This window comes from Procambarus clarkii, chromosome 38, assembly GCF_040958095.1.
Source record: "Procambarus clarkii isolate CNS0578487 chromosome 38, FALCON_Pclarkii_2.0, whole genome shotgun sequence".
Lineage (NCBI taxonomy): Eukaryota > Metazoa > Arthropoda > Malacostraca > Decapoda > Cambaridae > Procambarus > Procambarus clarkii.
This window is the reverse complement of record NC_091187.1, coordinates 13,491,085-13,514,971: the sequence shown is the minus strand read 5'-3', so window position 1 is coordinate 13,514,971 and position 23,887 is coordinate 13,491,085. Positions and strand designations below refer to the sequence as shown.

The following is a 23,887-nucleotide window of genomic DNA, read 5'->3' as shown; positions in this document are numbered from 1 at the left end:
GCATTGTTATAACACTTGAAAACTAGTATAAAATGATATGTATAATATACTTTTGTATTTTAATACTTAAATTTGTTCAAATTTGAAGTATTTTAGCCTAACAAGAACCGTTAGTTAAAACCACTTGTCAGCCTATCGTGCCTAAAGCTATTTAGGACCGAGTGCATCGCTTTTAATATCTCGTATGCCCAGGAATTTGGGATGAGTAATTTTAGGACAATATTATTTATATAAGAAGTGAGACGTTTGTATCTGTACGGAGACATCTCCCGTCACGCAGGGTGCAGTCGCACCTCCTCAGATCTCCAGTATCATCTATAGATACTGGTAATGGCTCAAAAGGGCCACCACTTACGGGCTATTCATGCCCGTGCCACCTTTTGAGTGGCTTAATCTTTATCAATCATCAGTGTATCTGTACTTAAAGATGAATGTTTTTGTCCCCCCACACAGCGCTGTTCTCGGAGGGTGACTGCGCCCAGTATCTACCCTACCTTGAGGATACCACCCGGATGATTGTGGATGCTGTAGAACAACACCAGAACCCTGTTGGTGGATGCCCCGTGGCTGGCTGTTCCTGGACCCCCCCACCATCACCCCCCACCACCACCCACCCCTCTGTCACTACATCCACCTTCCAGTAGATTATGTCCATCTTCCAGTAGATTATGTCCACCTTCCAGTAGATTATGTCCACCTTCCAGTAGATTATGTCCATCTTCCAGTAGATTATGTCCACCTTCCAGTAGATTATGTCCACCTTCCAGTAGATTATGTCCATCTTCCAGTAGATTATGTCCACCTTCCAGTAGATTATGTCCATCTTCCAGTAGATTATGTCCATCTTCCAGTAGATTATGTCCACCTTCCAGTAGATTATGTCCATCTTCCAGTAGATTATGTCCATCTTCCAGTAGATTATTGTCCACCTTCCAGTAGATTATGTCCATCTTCCAGTAGATTATGTCCATCTTCCAGTAGATTATGTCCATCTTCCAGTAGATTATGTCCACCTTCCAGTAGATTATGTCCATCTTCCAGTAGATTATGTCCATCTTCCAGCAGATTATTGTCCACCTTCCAGTAGATTATGTCCATCTTCCAGTAGATTATGTCCATCTTCAAGTAGATTATGTCCATCTTCCAGTAGATTATGTCCATCTTCAAGTAGATTATGCCCATCTTCAAGTAGATTGTGTCCATCTTCCAGTAGATTATTGTCCATCTTTCTGTAGATTATGTTCATGTTCAAATAGATGTCATCCATCATCCTGTTGATGTACTTCACAGTCCTATATCATCCTCCACAGCCCCATTGGCATGATGCAAAGCCCCGGGTCCGTTATCAACCGAGCTAAGACATCTTTCTCCACCTTGGAGAAAGCCTTAACCGACCACTACCTCCTGGGACGTCTCTAACTCCTCTGATATGATGTGATATTGATAACGTTCTGTTAATGATACACATGTTATCATATTGCAGAATAACAACATATGGAATAAGAAATAATTACTGTAGCGCCTTCAATAATCTCACGTCATCATCAGTCAAGCTGTTGACGGTGCAACCTGTCCCCCTAGCCAGCCTGTCCTCCTAGCCAACCTGTCCCCCTAGCCAGCCTGTCCTAGCCAACCTGTCCTCCTAGCCAACCTGTCCCCCTAGCCAACCTGTCCTCCTAGCCAACCTGTCCTCCTAGCCAACCTGTCTCCCTACAAATAACGTCGCTTTTCGCTCGTATGCGTCACATAAGGCTAAAAATAGTCGTACTAGAAAACGGAAGCGGCTGGCGAAAGTGACGTAGTGTCCCGTTTTCTGTTTTGGGTCCTCTGGTAGATTAGAACAAGGGCACTTTAGTACGTCAGTTTCTTGACGTTGGGGAACCTTAGGAAGACGAGCTGGACGATGACCTAAGAAGGTCGACGGCGCTTCAGCAATGACTTCTTATTTCATATGTGCATTTTCCGCATTTGATAGCTCAACATCTATCAGTGTGTCGTACAGTTTGTTGACACTATTAAAGAAAATGGGTGACACACTGGATGATGAAAGTCTCCGGGAATCAATCATACAAAATCAACCGTATTGATTTTTATTTATCATTTGCCTTAATTATAAAAAATGAGGCTTGGTGAATCATTCTTTTTTTTCTCAGAGAATTTAAAGCAAGTTGCCAGATGCTTGAAGATGAGAGTGACTGTATCACAGAGTTCTTCCTAAGGTCTTAAGTACTCGGTATCCTTCATTAGGGAAGACTGGAAGCGACCAACGGAGATCAACAACAGGAATGCTAACACCAACAGAAGCAGAGTGATGACCCGCAAGGGTTGGCAGCAGACAACAACACACGACTCATTTTCCCGACAGCATAGACAGCAAAAAGGAAAACAGACCACAATATTCCTCCCAAATGTTAGTTAACATATTATTTCATTCAATTGTATAGTATAGAGCGGTGTGTAGGTGTCCGTTAACTACCCAACAACCTTCATTGACAGTAAGTCGTCTGCCCTCCAGAATAATATGTCACTGCCAGACGTAAGATGACAACAAATAATTTAACTTGCCTTACCCCCACCCCCTCCGCCCCCCATTTTCTCCAAAACCATGTAAATAATGTTCATATCAGTCTAACCTATTGTGGAAAGCATTCTTGATACTGGTATGTTCCCTCAGTATTATGTATTATTATTACCGAGTATGATTATTTGGACTAGAAATTTGGACAACAGTGGGGGGGAGGGGGCCCGGCAGCACAGCAGTACTACCACTTCATTAAATTCAACCATAAATTAATATCCGCAAATTATCTGAACTTTCTTTTGTGTTTCACAGTTTGGTAAACTATTAGACTCATTTTCATAGTACGTGAATGATGACATCAACATTTTGGAATAATATAATAAAAGAATATTGGCATAAGGGTTTACGAAATTGTTAGATTTGTTTTTGAAAGAGATGGCATCACTGCGTGAGGCTACTGACCATGTCAACACAACAGAAATTTAGTTGACTTTCAAAGGCTGTGACGTGGGGTCGTGCGCGTGTATCTCCATTTACCTTTAACTGAACGTGCAGTTCCCAGTGTGCAACGCGGTTTACTGTTGGGCTTGTCTTGTGCGTTCTCAAATGATACAAATATGTGGAACACTTAAGAGCTGTCAAACATAGAGGATTATTGTATAATAGAGCAAAACCAGAATTTGAGAGCCGATTTACTGATTAATTCTGCTCGTAAGTCAACAAGGTTTAAGACATTGAACTCACGGGCTCACCATAGCCCGTGCTACTTGGAACTTTTGTTCGGAGTAGCTGAATCTAAAACAACAACAAACATTGAACTATGTTTAACGTGGTAAGTTAAAATAACATTTTATGTTACTACTTCCGAATTTATATGTTAAATGAATTTTTTTTTTAATATTCATATTTCAGATTCATCAAACCTTTATCACTCTGAACGACACATTCTCCCGACAGGATAGACAGCAGACAGCATAACCGCTGACATTCTCCCGACAGGATAGACAGCATAACCGCTGACATTCTCCCGACAGGATAGACAGCAGACAGCATAACCGTTGACATTCTCCCGACAGGATAGACAGCAGACAGCATAACCGCTGACATTCTCCCGACAGGATAGACAGCATAACCGCTGACATTCTCCCGACAGGATAGACAGCAGACAGCATAACCGTTGACATTCTCCCGACAGGATAGACAGCAGACAGCATAACCGCTGACATTCTCCCGACAGGATAGACAGCAGACAGCATAACCGTTGACATTCTCCCGACAGGATAGACAGCATAACCGTTGACATTCTCCCGACAGGATAGACAGTAGACAGCATAACCGCTGACATTCTCCCGACAGGATAGACAGCAGACAGCATAACCGTTGACATTCTCCCGACAGGATAGACAGCATAACCGTTGACATTCTCCCGACAGGATAGACAGTAGACAGCATAACCGCTGACATTCTCCCGACAGGATAGACAGCAGACAGCATAACCGCTGACATTCTCCCGACAGGATAGACAGTAGACAGCATAACAGACGGACTAATCTCCCAACATGTTTTAACTGTTTCTGTAGAGCATGGCAATATGGCCACAAACAAGGTGTTGTTATAGACATAGAGCATTGTCATATTGCTTCTCATAAGCTTGGTGTTGCCATAGAGCATGGACACGCATAAGGTGTTGTCATAGAGCATGACTACATGGCCACACACAAGGTATTGCCATAGAGCATGGTCACATAAGGTGTCATAGAGCATAACTATATGGCCACACACAAGGTGTTGCCATAGAGCATGGTCACATAAGGTGTCATAGAGCATGACTATATGGCCACACACAAGGTATTGCCATAGAGCATGGTCACATAAGGTGTCATAGAGCATGACTATATGGCCACACACAAGGTGTTGCCATAGAGCATGGACACGCATAAGGTGTTGTCATAGAGCATGACTATATGGCCACACACAAGGTGTTGCCATAGAGCATGGACACGCATAAGGTGTCATAGAGCATGACTATATGGCCACACACAAGGTGTTGCCATAGATCATTGACTATATGGCTACATACAATAGTGCCATATAGCAATATTCTCTCAACATGAAGATAAACGCAAATAAAGCTGAAATGCTTATTAATTTATATTTTTATTTATATAGACATCGATTTATATTTTCAATTTTATTGTGATATCAACATAAATAAAAAGGAAAGTAAACTATTTCAGATAACTGTGAAAACGTATATAGTGACAGAGGAGCAGTTACCTTCTTAAACAACCATCAAGAGCATTCATAACTTATAAATATATATATATATATATAGTAACCAACCACACACACACACACACACACAGACACACACACACAGACACACAGACACAGACACATACACACACACACACACACACACACACACACACACACACACACACACACACACATACATGGGAATAATAATTCACAATTTTTAAAACAGAAATAATGACAGGATATTTTGGTTCTAGACTGAATATTTTGGTCCCAGTTTAAGACAGAAATATTGATTCTGTTTCATGTGTTTTCTAAATTGTGGGTTATTATTCCATTGATCAGTGCGCTATTGCACTTTATTCTTATATATATATAATATATATATATATATATATATATATATATATATGTATATATATATATATATATGTATATATATATATGTATATATATATAATATATATATATATATATATATATATATATATATATATGTATATATATATATATATATATATGTATATATATATATGTATATATATATATAATATATATATATATATATATATATATATATATATATATATATATATATATATATTGACAATAAATAAAAATATACAAAACAGCTGTAGAAAACATAAAATTACTCCAAACATTTACATAAAATGATTGTCAACAAAAATAATAAATAATACTCAAAATATATATATAACAGTTTGTAGCTTGCAAGGGGGAATGATATATATAAAGTATAGCTGGTGTGTATTACATCAGACTCAAGGGAGCGGGCGAGGTACCTAGGCTACTGGTGTTCCCGGGAGAGTTTCCAACTCTGTTGCTGGTTATGAGGCAGGAAAGTTTTACCGATGCTCCCACTACTGTGGATGAGAGTGTGACTCCTTCTTTACTCTCACCTTCAGTTAGGTTATCTGCGAGCTTTTCACCGATACTTTCATGAGCTTTGGGCGTTGGATCACGCAGGGTAGTTCTGTTTTTAAGTGATAGGTCGAGAATGTCGGAGCTCATAGCGTTTGATCTTGTCTCCAGCCAGCGATTATATGAGAGTGATGCGCTAGGCTTCACCGTCAGATCCATGGGCGTATCGTCGTCTTTACTGCCTTCGCGGTCACCCATCAGTGTCTTCTCGTCTCGAAACGGCCTGTTCTCGGCGGGACTTTGATAACCTTTCATTTCCTCGAGCGAAGCGAACTTTACTGATAGTTTAGTTGATGAAGAGAGCAAAGAGTTGTTTGAAAGCTCAGCTACATCTTCCATCACTTGTCGTACCCTTTTGATTGGTGGAAGCACGAAGGAGTCTTCAGCTGGGCGCTTGGGAGGGATAGGGAAGTACTGTGCCGGCGTGTGAGACCGTCTGGGGTCCAAGCTGTGTGTCGTGTACCCAAGGTTGTATCCTGAGAGCTTGGGCCGTGTGCTCTCGAAGGCATGCTGGAGATATGGGTCGAAGGAGTGGCTGGAGTAAGCCGAGACAGACAAGGGAAAACGGCTTAGCAGCAGAGGGTTAAGATGTGGCCCTGGATATAAACCCGAAGATGGAAGTAGTTTCGGGTAGAGAGAGAAGTACTCTAGTGCGGGCGGGCCTCTGAGAGCCGCCTCCACCGAGTTATCTGAGGTGTGGGAGTCTGGGCTGCTGAGCGCTGGAGACGTGCGACGTGGAGAGTGATCAGGGACATCTATGCTACACACGTCTATAGTATCGTTGTCCTCGCTGGCAGCTCGCCCCCAGCATCCTTCCTCACCCCCCAGGTCAGTGGGCGTCCCGGGCGGGGAGGATCTCGAATCATCCAGAAGACAGTGAATCTTGAACCAGTTAGAACGACGACCATATCTGAAGCAGAGATGTAAGGTAAGGTAAACCAGGATACACACTAAGCCTTGTGAATGTATAGCACTTGGGATATGACGACTAGGATCTGGGATAGGACGGAGGGAAGGAATGGTGTACAGCCACATGCACCATCAGGGATCGAACACCGCCCTGCAAGAAGCCAGGCCGACGCTGTACCGACCAGTCCAAGTGGCTGGATTCAAGAAGAGATGCAAGATGGTGTAACATATGTCCATATATCAAAAGAATCTATTTGTTAATTATTTGAAAGTAAAACAAAATCTGTCAAGTCCTTAAGTGATTCATTTTTATTATATAGAAACCCATAAATTATATCTATTGAAGTAAGATATGGTAGCGTATGTGATTGGATTATGCAGCATTTTGATTAATTACCAGGTATCAACTGTCAAAACAATACCAGGAAATGTGAACAGTCTGTCAAATATAATCAACTTTTAACTATCTAATTTATTTATGGGCTATTCATGCCCGTGCAACCTCTTGGGTAGTTTAATCTTTATCAGTCAATCATATTGATGTTCGTCTAGCAAACCCTGTCCTCTTAAAAATAATGTCGCTTTTGGCCGTTTATCCGCATGGCCGAAAGTGGACGAAATTTGAAAATGAAAAAAAAAAATTAAAATAAATTTGGGATTTTTTTTTTCAACAACATTAAGTTAAGGGTTCTCTAGTAGGTTAGGTGGGCAGGAAATTCTCATAAAGTTTCAAAATGTTATGAAAAACGTTAATTGAAAGTTTCCTCTCCTAACCCTTCCGAGTAAGCCGGAGAACTCAAACTGAAAACGAGACAGTACGACACTTTTGTGAGTCGATTTCATTTCAAATTACGTCCATTTTTGGCCATAGCGCGCATACGAGTCAAAAGCGACGTTATTTTTTAGTGGACGGGTTGCTGTATGACCACAACAAGACCCTGGCGAGGACCCACCTGGAGCCGGACTTGGACATGCCCACCACCAGACACTTCCGGAGGCGACAGGCTTTACAGGAAGTTCTGTTCTTCTTGTTGATGACGCAACGGCCGCCGTTCTTGCAGTCCCCGAGCGACGACACGTTGTTGTACGTCCGCCCGAAGAACGACTGTGGGAGAGAGAGGCAGGTGTTACTGGGGTGACGTACTGGGGAGAGAGGCAGGTGTTACTGGGGTGACGTACTGGCGAGAGAGGAAGGTCTTACTGGGGTAACGCACTGGGAATACTATCATGATATGAGTCGACGTAGCCTAGTCTGCCTCCAAGTGAGAGTTGTTCCTGGGCGTCCCCTTCATATTTGAGGACACACCTTTTCGGGGATAGGATAAATAGGTAGATATATGTGAACAAGTAGATAAATATGAGAGATTGAGGGTCAAGTGGAAATATTGTGAGGAGGAAGAATCGAGATGTGGTTCAAGTTCAAGTAAGTTTATTGACACAAGAAAAAAAATACATCTCAAAGGGATAGAGTAGCTTAGGCTATTTCTAACCCCCCAAGATGTGGTTCCTCCTAGATGAAAGTGATATTCTCAAGAAGGATATTTCCTTGAGGAAATTTAACTTCATATTGATTTATGATGTTTACATGTTCTTATGTGATGCCACATTATGTCGACTCCTTAAAGTGAAACATGTTAGGCTGTGACGAGAAGGTGTGGAAGTGCTTATATTATTATTATTACTAAGACAAAATATTTACGTATATTTGACCTGCAGTAGGGTACAATCACATTAATATTATTAATGTGATTGTCATTATGAAATAAGTATTAAAGCAGTATGTTGATGTGATTAATTTATAGTGAGGAAAGCAACAGATTAATTTGTATCTATTTACAGGGGGACTAGGTTAGCTAGAATAGATGAGGCTTGGAGTTTATTTAATGATTATTACCAAGGGTGAAGAGTTGTGTGTATACTACTTTACAGCACAGTGGAGGGAGGCGGGGCGGCCACCTTCGGGGAGACCCAGAAAACCAACAAGTACAGAGACCTAGAACGTTGTTACAGGTTCGTGCTGATAGGCTCTGAGACTCTGGGCGCCTGGGGTAAATGTGCACTTAAGTTCTTAAAGGAGATGGGTGAGGAACTCATTGGGAAAACTAAAGACCCACGAACGGCCAGTTTCCTGTTCCAGCGCCTCAGTGTCGCACTTCAGAGAGGAAATGCGTGCTGTATCCTGGGTACGCACCCAACCTCCGAGGAGCTGGACGAGGTCTTCGAACGCTGAGTGTTATATTGTTATATATATGTGTGTGTGTTCTCTGTAAACTGTAGCAATGCAATAAAATAAAACAAAACATACACAAATAATATGGGTGGTAGGAGAAGAAAAGATTAAAGTGTTCAGTGAGAATCCACAACATCTCTGAATATTCTTCATTTTCTTCTTCGAGGATGTGGGTCCCTTTAATTGCACCAGAGGTGGTACCCCTATTCTTTTAATATATATATATATATATATATATATATATATATATATATATATATATATATATATATATATATATGTCGTACCTAGTAGCCAGAACGCACTTCTCGGCCTACTATGCAAGGCTCGATTTGCCTAATAAGCCAAGTTTTCATGAATTAATTGTTTTTCGACTACCTAGCTTACCTAACCTAACCTAACCTAACTTTTTCGGCTACCTAACCTAACCTATAAAGATAGGTTAGGTTAGGTTAGGTAGGGTTGGTTAGGTTCGGTCATATATCTAAGTTAATTTTAACTCCAATAAAAAAAAAATCCCTCATACATAATGAAATGGGTAGCTTTATTATTTCATAAGAAAAAAATTAGAGAAAATATATTAATTCAGGAAAACTTGGCTTATTAGGCAAATCGGGCCTTGCATAGTAGGCTGAGAAGTGCGTTCTGGCTACTAGGTACGACATATATATATATATATATATATATATATATATATATATATATATATATATATATATATATATATATATATATATATAATTATTTTAAGTTAAATTATACAAAATCCTATTACCTATTATTGCTCCGTGCCTTGACCTCGGGTTGGAGATGGTTTTAGAAGACTGGTCTGGTCACTAACTGAATTATAAGATACACGGGAAAAAATGCGGAGAGTGGAAGCTTACTAAAAATTGCAGTAACCCAAGAACAGATATCAGGTAAGCTGACATAGCAGTGTGAGCGTCGACAACATGTGGTCAGCCAGATTCCCTCACACCCTGAGCTGACAGTTCTCTGAAGTAGGCTACAGAAAAGACAGCCGCCTTCCTCTCCCTGGTGCTTCCTTTGTTTTTAATGTAAGGGAGTAGGACGAACCTCGTTTGTTTTGGACAGGGGACCTCAGCTCCATTATCTTTTTTTTTTTTTTTTTTTTTTTTTTTTTAGATATATACAAGAGTTGTTACATTCTTGTACAGCCACTAGTACGCGTAGCGTTTCGGGCAAGTCCTTAATCCTATGGTTCCTGGAATACGATCCCCGCCGCGAAGAATCGTTTTTTCATCCAAGTACACATTTTACTGTTGCGTTAAACAGAGGCTACAGTTAAGGAATTACGCCCAGTAAATCCTCCCCGGCCAGGATACGAACCCATGACATAGCGCTCGCGGAACGCCAGGCGAGTGTCTTACCACTACACCACGGAGACTGTCAAGGATCTAGGTTACCTTTGAGGGCTTTGTACAAGGTAGTTGAGCTTCTGTCTTGCTTTCATTACAATACATTCTGGGGTGACGTACTGGGGGAGAAGGAAGGTGTTACTGGGGTGATGTTCTGGGGAGACTTACTACGGGAGAAGGCTACTGGAGAGATCTAAAGGGGAGATGTACTGGGTAAGGCCAGGGGGGAAAGTGGCAGGCATGATTAGGGTAAGACTTACTGGGGGGAATGGTACTGGGGAGAGTGGTATTAGGGAGAGTATTACTGGGGAGGCGTACCCAGTATACGTAATGAGCTGAGATGTGTTTGGGAGAAGTACTGAGAGAGAGAGAGAGATAGGAAGGTATTATTGGGAGAGGCATATTATGGGTATTTACTGGAGGAGATTATTACTAGGGTAAACATACCAGAAAGACGTACCGGGGAAAAGAGGGAGCTACTTGAGGAGACTTACTGGGTAAAGTGGTACTGGGGAAGTGTGTTACCGGGGAGACGTACCAGTAAAGGTAACTATTAGGAGAGAGCATTAAGGCATTACGGATATATGCCACTTGGAAAGGATAGGAGGGATAAGAATTTGGGATAGGACGGAGAAAAAAGGATGAGATCCGACCACTTGGACAGTCGGGGATTGAACACTGACCTGCTAAAAGCGAAGCCAGGGAGGTGTATTTGGGAATAGAGGAAAGTGTTACTGGAGTTGTAAGGTAAGGGCTGATATCTTGGCATTCTGCTCACTTGGCATAGACTTTGCTTAGTCCATTCGCAAAAGTACCAATGGATGTTCGTAAGATGTAAAACATGTGCACAAATGGCACTGATCACGTTTGAAAGTGCCGCCGAGGCAACAGCTAGTGTGCGCATGCGTGAAAGATTTCCATGTGAGCGGTTCTTTCTAAAAATTTATGAAGAACAGTATCCAGTATACAAGATAAATATTTCTAGCTGCATTCAGTGACTTCAAACGGTAACTAGAAATCGGTATTAAATGTTGGAATGCAAGATAACATACAATAAACAAGTATATGGGCGCATGGTTGAATACTCGGGATGTAAATAATATTGGAACGGTTGGCGGGAAGGCGGCGAGGGCGGCCCCAAACCAACCACCCTCGACGGAGATTATTTTCATGGTGCTCCCATTACTCGAGCCTAGTAGACTCCCCAGCCATCTACTGGAAGGTAGGTCTACCTCCAACTTAATCTTAAGTAGCTTGTGTAGCAATTACAAGTAGGGTGTAACAGAGAATGGGGAGAGTATTGCCTGGGAGAGGTACACACACCTGAAGCCAGCCATGTTGGATTCTTCCTGCCATGTTAAGGAGGAATATGAATGTTTGTAGCTGTGTGCTTGGCTGACTGTAGCATATCCCTGGGACTAATTAATATACAGTCTCAGACAACAGTTTGTTATATTCCACGTGTAAAGATGAAGTGTCATAGCATATATATATATATATATATATATATATATATATATATATATATATATATATATATATATATATATATATATATATATATAATGTACCTGATAGCCAAAATGCACTACTTTCCTAATGTATAAAGCTCGATTTGCCTAATAAACAAAGTGAATTTTGTTATTTTCAAATATTTATTTTCAAATTGGTTTACTCAAGTTGAAGTAATACATTATATTACGAACATTTATTACTGACTTAGTTATGTTAGGTTAAGTTAGGCTAGGAAAGGTTAAGTTACTATAGGTTAGGATTGGTTAGGCTAGGTTACGATAGGTTAAGCTAGGATAGGTTAGGTTTCTCTTTACAAAGTATTGCGGCATTATGCTTATAAATTTCATAAACTCAAGTGAAATGTTTATATATGTGCAGTTTGTGCCTGAAGAGTGTAGGAACAGCCGCCCTGAACGGTGGTGGAAAATTGAATTATTTCATAACTGGATTTAACTTATATGAACAATCAAGAGTACCACTAATTCAGTAATTTATTTAGATCTTACGTTGTAGATAAATCATTACGTTTTATTTAGCGCCTTAAAAATATTAGTTACTTCAATATATATATATATATATATATATATATATATATATATATATATATATATATATATATATATATATATATATATATATATATATAGAGAGAGAGAGAGAGAGAGAGAGAGAGAGAGAGAGAGGGTACCACCTCTGGTGCAATTGTAGGAACCCATAGCCTCGAAGAAGAAAATAAAGAGTATTCAGAGACCTTGTGGATTCTCACTGAACACTTCTTAATATTTTCTTCTACCACCCCTATTATTATTATTATTATTATTATTATTACATTGTTACAGTTTACAGAAAACACACACACATATATAACAATCACTGTTCGAAGACCTCGTCCAGCTCCTCGGAGGTTGGGTGCGTACCCAGGATACAGCACGCATTTCCCCTCTGAACTGCGACACTGAGGCGCTGGAACAGGAAACTGGCCGCTCTTGAGTCTCTAGTTTTCCCAATGAGTTCCTCGCCCACCTCCTTTAAGAACTTTAGTGCACATTTACCCCAGTCGCCCAGAGTCTCAGAGCCTATTGGCACGAACCTGTAACAACGTTCTAGGTCTCTGTACTTGTTGGTTTTCTGGGTCTCCCTGAAGGTGGCTGCCCCGCCTCAGCTGTATTGTGAGGTAGATAGGTATCAGCCAATGTAGACGCACACGTGTGTATGTATATATATACTCTGGTGCAATTGTAGGGACCCATTGCCTCGGAGAAGAAAATAAGGAATATTCAGAGAAGACCTTGAGGATTCTCACTGAACACTTTAATATTTTCTTCTTCTACCAATCCTATTCTTGTGTATATATATATATATATATATATATATATATATATATATATATATATATATACACACACATATATATTACCTGTGTAATATATATGTATATATATATATATATATATATATATATACACACATATATATTACCTGTGTAATATATATGTATATATATATATATACACATATATATTCGTTTTATTTAAAACTGTGTTACAAAAAAGGAGTTACATTTATGGAACAAAGATGATTATCATAAGTTGTCGAGTTCCTCCAGCTCCTCAGATGCCGGGCAGGAACCCTGAATGCAGTGAGCATTACCCCTCTGTATCGCCACACTGAGGCACTGGACAAGGAAGCTGGCAGCTCTTGGGTCTCGTGTTGTTTTAATTAGCCTAGAACCCAGTTCCTTCAAAAAACTGATGGAACTCGTACCCCAGGCGGAGCTCTCTCTCTCTCTCTCTCTCTCTCTCTCTCTCTCTCTCTCTCTCTCTCTCTCTCTCTCTCTCTCTCTCTCTCTCTCTCTCTCTCTCTCTCTCTGGGGAGACGTTCTGGGGGGGAGAGTGGTACTGGGAAAGACATACTTGGGGACAGGGCACCAGTATTGACAGAGGTGTACTCTTACGCTAGAGAGTACTAGGATCCTTCTAATTTTCACCAAGAAGAGCTACTATGCTTTTATATGAGCTGGGAAATGACAAAAGCTTGCATGTGAAGAGAAGGTCATGGATATGATGTTAAGGAGCAGGGATTTGACGATGGCGTGAAAGAACGGTGCCTAAGCTCGAGTGCCATCGGGGATCGAACGCAGACCAGGAAAGTGTTCGCCGTCGGCCAGCAAACTCGGACTGGTTGGCTGCGCGACGGCTTCGCTTCCTGCATGTTGACTATCCGCGATGATGTTATAGATTCAGCTACTCTGAACAAGTTCCAAGTAGCACGGGTTATGGTGAGCCCGTAACTTACCTGGCACAGGAGCGGTGTTGTGTGTGTATCCCCGATGATGCACGGGCTTTATAAAGGTGTAAGGACTCGTCCATTAAGAAAAAGAAATGTTGGTTCCTCACCTTGCATCCTTCACAGGTGAAGGCGCCGAAGTGGAAGCCAGCTGCGGGCTCCCCACACACACGACACAGCTGGTTCATCCCGCCTCCACCACCTGGGTCACGCCCCGCTTAAACCACCTGGCTGGGGGAAGGGGTTACGCATGCATCACCTGGCGGAGATCGCGCTGTACCACCTGTGGGAAAGAATAATTCCAATAACTTTTGTAATTTAAAATAAAAGAAAAGGTGGCACAATAAGCCTAACTCTGGAGGCTAATACAAACAGCATAACGACAGCAGCATACACTACCCTAGCACAAGTTAGAACATCATTCAGGAGCCTGAATTAGGAAGTTTATAGATCACTGTACAACATGTATACCTCCCTATCGAGGAGCCCCCCCCCTCTCTCAAAGGCCTCAAGTTGACAGGGTACGAAAGTGTATAACGCGACTCGTCCCAGAATTTCGAGGGAAGAAAGACAGAGAGAATTGGAATGGAAAGATAGAGAGAGAGATATGATCGTTACATATAAAATACTTTAAGATTAAGAGTAGCAAAAACGGGAAATGTTCGCAATGGGGTAAATAAAAATTCTGTTATTTTTATCTTATTTATATACAAGAGTACTTACATTCTTGTACATTTTTGTACATTCTTTTATCTTATATATATATATATATATATATATATATATATATATATATATATATATATATATATATATAATATATATATATATATATATATATATATATATATATATATATATATAAGAGTACTTTCATTCTTGTAGCGTTCCGGGCAGGTCCTTAATCCTATGTTCCCTGGAATACAACCTCCCAAATCGTTTTAACAACCAGGTACCCATTCACTGCTGGGTAAACAGAGGCGTACAGTAAACAATTGGTGCCCAGTCAATCCTCCCCGGCCAGGATACGAACCCAGGCCAAAGCGCTAGGGAAGCGAGTGTTTTACCACTGCGCCACGGTAGAAGAATAGGGCGTGGGTAGAGAGGCTTGAGAAATGAACCATAGAGATGTTATAAAGTTTAATTTAAGAATGGTAGAAAATTGAATGGATTAACGAGGAGGTTGTAGAAGCGAACTCCATTCATAATTTCCGAAGCAGATTTGATCGTAAAACAGATATGACTGACATGAAGGACGGGAATTGTTTGACTAGACGAATGCTGTCTGGAAACGCGTGTTGCAAGAGCTGCAGCTCGATTGTGTAAGCGCAAATAGGTGAGTACACACGCACGCACGCTTGCAAACACACACACACACACACACACACACACACACACACACACACACACACACACACACACACACACACACACACACACACACACGCACACACACACACACACAACTGAGTACCCACATGAGCCACAGAGACGTTAGAAGGAACTTTTTCAGTGTCAGAGTAGTTAACAGATGGAATGCATTAGGCAGTGATGTGGTGGAGGCTGACTCCATACACAGTTTCAAGTGTAGATATGATAGAGCCCAATAGGCTCAGGAACCTGTACACCAGTTGATTGACGGTTGAGAGGTGGGACCAAAGAGCCAGAGCTCAACCCCCGCAAGCACAACTAGGTGAGTACAAATAGGTGAGTACACATGGTTGAACAAATGGTTGTTAGAGTTTAACTCAAGCAAATGTAATGTAATGAAGATAGGTGTAGGGAACAGGAGGCCAGATACAAGGTATCATTTGGGAGATGAAATACTTCAAGAGTCAGAGAAAGAGAAAGACCTGGGGGTTGATATCACGCCAGACCTGTCCCCTGAAGCTCATATCAAGAGGATAACATCAGCAGCATATGCCAGGTTGGCTAACATAAAAACGGCCTTTAGAAACTTGTGTAAGGAATCTTTCAGAACATTATAAACCACATATGTCAGACCAATCCTGGAGTATGCGGCTCCAGCATGGAGTCCATATCTAGTCAAGCATAATACTAAACTGGAAAAGGTTCAAAGGTTTGCCACCAGACTAGTACCCGAGCTGAGAGGTATGAGCTACGAGGAGAGACTACGGGAATTAAACCTCGCTTCGCTGGAAGACAGAAGAGTTAGGGGGGACATGATCACCACATTCAAGATTCTGAAGGGAATTGATAGGGTAGATAAAGACAGGCTATTTAACACAAAGGGCACACGCACTAGGGGACACAGGTGGAAACTGAGTGCCCAAATGAGCCACAGAGATATTAGAAAGAAATTTTTTAGTGCCAGAGTTGTTGACAAATGGAATGCATTAGGAAGTGATGTGGTGGAGGCTGACTCCATACACAGTTTCAAGTGTAGATATGATAGAGCCCAATAGGCTCAGGAACCTGTACACCTGTTGATTGACGGTTGAGAGGCGGGACCAAAGAGCCAGAGCTCAACCCCCGCAACCACAATTAGGTGAGTACACACACACAGGAGCCGGTGACTGAGCCAGACAGCACGCTGGACACGTGATCCTGTGGTCCCGGTTTCGATCCCGGGCGCCGGCGAGAAACGATGAGCAGAGTTTCTTTCACTCTATGCCCCTGTTACCTAGGGGTTCCCCTCACCCCTCCAGGGACCCACCACCTTGAATAACTCCACAAGGGCCGTGATGCGGGTTCGATTTATTCATTTGATATATCAGGCTGTTGTGTGATGTATCAAATGATACGTGATTCTGTGTGTACCCACTACCTTATTGCTTCTAAGGATCTCTTCATTCCCACCAGGACTCTTCCCCCCCCCCCCCGTCACTCCTCCAAGGCCCCATCCCTTCATCCCTCTTTACTACCTTCCCACACCTAACAACCTGATTCCAAAAATAATCAATTAATTGGCGTTTATCGTCCCGTCACGCACGAACGACCGTCCTAAAAAAAAGATGGTTCACTACTGTGGTGGCGTCTCTGTGTTGATTTGGCACAATGATACATGTTTACCAAAACGTGTGTGTGTGTGTGTGTGTGTGTACTTATCTAGTTGTGCTTGCGGGGGTTGAGCTCTGGCTCTTTGGTCCCGCCTCTCAACCGTCAATCAACTGGTGTACAGGTTCCTGAGCCTATTGGGCTCTATCATATCTACATTTGAAACTGTGTATGGAGTCAGCCTCCACCACAACACTACTTAATGCGTTCTATTTGTTAACTACTCTGATACTGAAAAATTCTTTCTAACGTCTCTGTGGCTCATCTGGGTACTAAGTTTTCACCTGTGTCCTCTTGTTCGTGTCCCACCCGTGCTGAAGAGTTTGTCTTTGTCCACCCTGTCAATTTCCCTGAGAATTTTGTAGGTGGTTATCATGTCTCCCCTTGCTCTTCTGTTTTCCAGGGATGTGAGGTTCAGCTCCTTTAGCCTTTCCTCGTAGCTCATTCCTCTCAGTTCCGGGGCGAGCCTGGTGGCATAGCGCTGAATCTTCTCTAACTTTGTCTTGTGTTTAACCAAGTATGGACTCCAGGCTGGAGCTGCATATTCCAGGATTGGTCTGACATAAGTGGTATACAGGGTCCTGAACGATTCCTTACTCAAGTTTCTAATGGCAGTTCTTATGTTGGCCAGTCTAGCATATACACGAGTAGTACGCGAACAAGGGGACACAGGTGGAGACTGAGTACACAAATGAGCCACAGAAACATTAGAAGGAACTTTTTCAGTGTCAGAGTAGTTAACAGATGGAATGCATTAGGCAGTGATGTGGTGGAGGCTGACTCCATACACAGTTTCAAGTGTAGATATGATAGAGCCCAGTAGGCTCAGGAATCTGTACAACAGTTGATTGATAGTTGAGAGGCGGGACCAAAGAGCCAGAGCTCAACCCCGGCAAACACAAAGGTGAGTACACACACACACACACACACACACACACACACACACACACACACACACACACACACACACACACACACACACACACACACACACACACACATATGTGTGTGTTGGAGTTGATTGACAGTTGAGAGGCGGGCCGAAAGAGTAATGCTCAATCCCCGCAAGCACAACTAGGTGAATACACACAGCGAAGGACAGGTACACACACACACACACACACACACACACACACACACACACACACACACACACACACACACACACACACACACACACACACACTCACATGGAATAAGGTCCATTACACCTTGAAGATGTCAAGTGGCTCTTGAAGGTGGTCCAGTGGGCCTGGAAGATCATCCAATGGGATCATCATGGGACTGGCCTTGCAATGGTCCTGCCAGATGGTCCAGTGAGCATGACTAAGGGAAAGGACTTGGGGAAGGGATATCAGTTCCCACGCCCTTCCCATCTTGCCTCCCTTACCCTGGGCGTCAGCCCGTGGGAGCAAGTTCCGCCCACTTAACGCCCATCACCCCTGAAAATATAGCGTTCGCCGACTCGCTCTAGAATCCCTTCCCGCCTTGCTGTGGGAGAGGTGTTAGTGGGACGGGGACAGGTGGGAGGGATATACAGGTGGGTTGCGTATATGTGGGAGGGGGGTATTCAGGTTCGATGGATATACAGGTTTAAGGGATAATGGTGGGAAGGGTACATTTGGGAGACGTACACAGGTGGGTTGGGTACAGGTGGGAGGGATATACAGGTTTCAAGTTACATGTGCGAGGGGTGGTATACAGGTGGGAGGGGTACAGGTGGGATTGGTACAGATGGGAGGGGTATTCAGGTATGGATACTGCTAATGCCACGAATGATTGTTTGATCAAGCATGTAAGGAAACATTGATTCAGTATTGATAAGACGTAAAGAAAGGTGATTCAGTATTGATAAGACGTAAAGAAAGGTTGCCGTGACTCCAGCAAGCGTTCCATACTATGCTGGATTTAAGTACGGGTGTAGGTGTAACGGGCAGGGTGTATGGGCGTTAGGGGGTGTAGGGTGTATGTGTACCAGAGATGTGAGGGCGCCTGACAGCTGGGTGGACAGCGCTTCGGATTCGTAGTCCTGAGGTTCCGGGTTCGATCCCCGGTGGAGGCGGAGACAAATGGGCAAAATGTTTCTTTCACCCTGATGCCCTTGTTACCTAGCAGTAAGTAGGCACCTGTGAGCAGCTGCTACGGGCTGCTTCCTGGGAGTCGAGGCCTGTTCGAAGACCGGGCCGCGGGGACACTAAGCCCCGAAATCATCTCAAGATAACCTTAATATAACCTAGTTGTACTCGCCTTGTTGTGCTTGCGGGGGTTGAGCTCTTGCTCTTTGGGCCCGCCTCTCAACTGCCAATCAATCAATCAACATATTTTTTTTTCTTTTCCACACACACCCAGGAAGCTGCCCGTAGCAGCTGTCTAACTCCCAGTTACCTGAACAAATCCACAAGGGCCGTGACGAGGATTCGAACCTGCGTCCGAGAGCATCCCAGACGCTGCCTTAATCGACTGAACTACGACATGGTCAAAAGGAGTTGAAACCGAAGTTCTACTGAACTTACTGGATCCTGCAGCCTCTCCGAGACACAAACCAGGGTTTTACACAACTCCCCCCTGCACTCGAGCTATGTCAATAGGCCGTTCTCCCTCTTCGCCCTTACTTCATTACACACAGAGATCACAATTGCGTGATGAATCAAATTTGTTCATTTGATGAATCATGCAATTGTGATTTCTGTGTGTAATGAAGTAAGTCCCAGTTACCTATTTCCTGCTAGATGAACAGAGGCATCAAGGTGAAAGAAACTCTGTCCATTTGTTTCCGCCTCCGCCGGGGATCGAACCTGGACCCTTTGGACTACGAATCCCAAGCGCTGTCCACTCAGCTGTCAGGCCTCTATGTGTGTGTTTGTGTTCACCTAGTTGTGCTTGCGGCGGTTAAATTTCGGCTCTTTGGTCTCGTCTTTCAACTGAAAATCAAATGGTGTACAGGGTCCTGAGCCTATTGGGCTCAATTTGACCTTCATGTGAAACTGTGTATGGGCTCTTCCTCCACTACATCACTTCTAGTGCATTCCATGGTGGACTCCACGCTGGAGCTGCATACTATAAAATTGCTCTAACATATGTGGAATACTGTACAAGGCTCTAAATAATTTCTTACGCAAATTTCTGAAGACAGTTCCTATGTTGGCCAATCTAGTATATGCCGATGACGATATCCCGCCAAACACACACTGAAACTACGACGTTGGTACAACGTTCGAACAAGTTTTAACACCTAACCAGTTATAACAACCAATATAGCAAGTTGTAACAACGTTCTAATACGTCATAAACATGTTAAGCCAAGATGTAACAACTTTATTACAAGTTGTAACAAGCGGAAAATAGAGATAGTTTCGGTTTGTGTTTCCAGGGATATCCTTTCGTTGTGGGCTTCAGGTGACTGTTTCGGTGTGATATCTTAGATCCTTCTCTGTTCGGTTCATACAGGAGTTCATCTCCTGTGTGGTACCTTGTGTTCGGCCTCCTGCGCCTTTCATCTAATTTGTTTTGGGTCATATTTTCTAGTTAAACTCTAGTGCCCATTTGTTGAACTATTGTTTCACTTTGTCCAGGTTACCATGTATCTTGAGCCTCCTTATAACTTTTGCATCATCAGCAAATATTGAGAGAAGTGAGTCTAGGGCTGGACGGTAGAGCGACGGTCTCGCTTCATGCAGGTCAGCGTTCAATCCCCCGACCGTCCACAAGTGGTTGAACACCATTCCTTTCCCCCCGTCCCATCCCACACCTTTATCCTGACCCCTTCCCAGTGCTATATAGTCGTAATGGCTCGGTGCTTTCTCCTGATAGTTTCCCCACCCTTCTGAATGATCATTTACATATATGAGAAACAAGGTGGGTTCTGGAAGGGAACCGTGTGGCAGTTTGTTAGTAACATCTCGCCCCTCTGATACCTCACCCCCCCCCCCCCCCCCGGTAACTTGCTGTTGTTGTTGTTATAGATTCAGCTACTCGGAATAAGTTCCAGGTAGCATGGGCTATGGTGAGCCGGTAACTTACCTGGCACAGGAGTGGGGCAAGTAGAACGGGCTATGGTGAGCCCGTAGTGGACTTACCTGGCACAGGAACAGTGCTGCGGGTGTAACTTGCTGTTGTTGTTGTTAAAGATTCAGCTACTGGAAACAATGTTCCAAGTAGCACGGGCTATAGTGAGCCCGTAATGGACTTACCAGGCACAGGAGCGGGGCTGTAACTGTTCTGTGTAACTTGCTGTCTTCTGTTGCTTATGTACTGTCTTATCCACTGGAGCACACTTCCTGTCACTCCTGTCTGCTTCTCCAACTTGTGCACTAGTTTCTTTTGGGATACTAGGTCAAAGGCTTTCTGACAGTTCAAAAATATGCAGTCTGCCCACCCTTCTCTTGTCTAATTTTCTATGCTTCCTATGTAAGAGCCTCAGATTTTACAAGGGAGAGATGGTAGGGGTTCATTACATTTATTTGGATCTAAATTAAAAGGCTTTCGACAGAGTCCCACAAAATAGGTTGTTCTGGAAATGTCAACACACTGGAAGGGGTGACAGGGAGACTTCTGAAATGGATGAAAATCTTCTGGATAGAAAAATGAGGGATAGTAGTCAGAGGCACTGGATTAGACTGGAGGGAGGGGGAGGGAATTATCCGGAAAAATCGCCGAGCCATTACGACTGTATAGCACTTGGAAGGGGTCAGGACAAGGATTTGGGATGGGACGGGGGAAAGGAATGTTGCTGCCCAACCACTTGGACGGTCTGGGATTGAACGCCGACCTGCATGAAGCGAGACCGTTGCTTTACCGTCCAGCCCAAGTGATTGGGATTAGACTGGAGAAATGCACTGGATGAGACTAGCAGAGTACCACAGGGTTCAGTTCTGCACCAGTAATGTTCATCGTCTACATAAACCATCTCCCAGAAGGAATACATAATTGTATGAACATGTTTGCTGGTGATGACAACTATTAGGGAATTTAAGAACCTTTGACGAGTGCCATTCCTTAAAAGATGATCTGCCCAGAATAACTGTATGACAGTCCCCGGGGCACAGCGGTAAGACACGCGCTTCGCAAGCGATTTTTTCTGGGTTCGTATCCTAGCCGGGGAGGATTGACTAGGCGCCAGTTTACCTGTACACCTCTGTTCACCCAACGTGAATGGCTACTGGTTGCTAAGCGATTTGGCGGGTCGTATTCCGGGGAAATTGAGATTAAAGACCTGTCCGAAGCGCTATGAGTGCTGGCGGCTGTACAAGAATATATAAACTCTTGGGTACTGGTAATATATATAACGTGGGTAATGGAATATAATGTGAATAACTGTCGCGTTGTGGAATAGGAGATACTAGGCCTCTTACCTAGCAGTAAATAGGTACCTGGGAGTTACAGCTGCTACAGGCTGCTTCCTGGGGGTGGAGGCCTGGTCGAGGACCGGGCCGCGGGGACACTAAAGCCCCGAAATCACCTCAAGAAGGCCACACACCACCTACAAATTGTGTGAAGAAGTTTTGGAAAATTCTGATAAGGAGAGAGAGAGAGATCTAGTGGTGGTTCTGGGTAGAAAACTGTCACCTGAGGACCACATAAACACCATTGTGAGGGATGAGATATTAAAGAAATTGTTCACCACCTTTGTGAGACCAAAATTGGAACCTTCAGCTGTTGTATAGTGCCCATGTCTTAAGAAACATATCATCAAACTGGAAAAGGTCCACAAAGACATGCAACTAAATGGCGTTTGAAACTTGAAAAGCAGTTGTTACAAGGAGACGTTAAAATGTACCAAGTTAGACGATAGAACAAGAAGAACAAGAAGAAGAGGTGATATGATAACTACATACAAAATCGTAACAAGAATCGACAAAATTCATAAGGAAGAACTTTTGAAAACTGCAACATTTAAGAGAACATAGATTCAAACTAAGAAAACAACGCTGCCGAAAAACATCAGAAAGTTCAACAACCAGAGTGGTAGACGGTTGGAACAAGTGAGAAGGTGGTGGAGGCCAAGACCGTCAGTAGTTTCAAAGCGTTATGCGACAAAGAGTACTGGGAAGACGGGACACCATGAGCGTGGCTCTCATCCTGTAACTACACTTAGGTAACTACACTTAGGTAATTACACACACACAATCCAGGAAAGAAAGCCACGCTGAGAACGCGGTTCGTCTTCACACATGAAGTGATAATAAGACGAATCTTTTTCGGAAGGTACCAACACTCAGCCACGCTGTAGTAAGTGTTCGGCAACACCAGTTAGATCACTATCATCACGGTCACTGTCTCACCATCACCATCGTCACCATCACCAACCTCACCATCTTTACGCAGTCTTCAGGACACTCGACACCACAGGACATTCACACGCCAAAGTCCACGTTAAATTATTTGATATTCCCCTGTGAGTGTGTCACCCAAGCGTGTCACCAAGGCATGTCACCCTGGCGTGTCATCCAAGCGTGTCACCCTGTACCGTCACCTCTACATCACCACAAAGCCTAACTTGGCCACCATAAACTCTTAACTTTACCACCACACGCAGCTAACTTGACTGCCACAGATATTATACTTTAAGCCATAAAGTAACATTGGCCTAACTAGACCTTCCGCTGGTCAGTGAAAACGGCAGCCACTGTAACACTTGTCAATACAGGCGAGGAGTCACAATAACGGGGCTGAAGATATGACGACCAAACAATATCACAGCCACGCTCCTGTGCCAGGTAAGTCCACTACGGGCTCACCATAGCCCGTGCTACTTGCCCCGCTCCTGTGTCAGATAAGTTACGGGCTCACCATAGCCCGTGCTACTTGGAACTTGTTCCGAGTAGCTGA

General features: G+C 43.1%; 2 protein-coding genes and 1 long non-coding RNA gene across 8 annotated transcripts in view; 1 reads left to right on the top strand and 2 right to left on the bottom strand.

Annotated features, from left to right (window-relative positions):
• LOC123771906 (uncharacterized) overlaps positions 1-2,079 on the top strand; it is a 46,342-nt gene extending 44,263 nt beyond the window's left edge. For all 6 annotated transcript variants that reach the window (XM_069337737.1, XM_069337736.1, XM_069337741.1 and 3 more), the window contains exon 11: positions 454-2,079. In XM_069337737.1, the coding sequence (XP_069193838.1) occupies positions 454-644 (191 nt within the window). In that variant the 3' untranslated portion in view covers positions 645-2,079. The remainder of the gene's footprint in view (positions 1-453) is intronic.
• LOC138372385 (uncharacterized) overlaps positions 1,423-23,887 on the bottom strand; it is a 75,153-nt gene continuing 52,688 nt past the window's right edge. Inside the window, exon 2 of the long non-coding RNA XR_011230818.1 lies at positions 1,423-1,586. This is a non-coding gene — a long non-coding RNA (uncharacterized lncRNA). The remainder of the gene's footprint in view (positions 1,587-23,887) is intronic.
• LOC123771992 (uncharacterized) lies at positions 5,419-14,229 on the bottom strand. Its single transcript, XM_069337528.1, has 3 exons — positions 14,152-14,229; positions 7,585-7,736; positions 5,419-6,632 (listed from the first exon to the last, which is right to left on the bottom strand). Exons 1-3 carry the CDS (start codon positions 14,227-14,229, stop codon positions 5,552-5,554), a joined length of 1,311 nt encoding a protein of 436 aa, XP_069193629.1. The 3' UTR covers positions 5,419-5,551.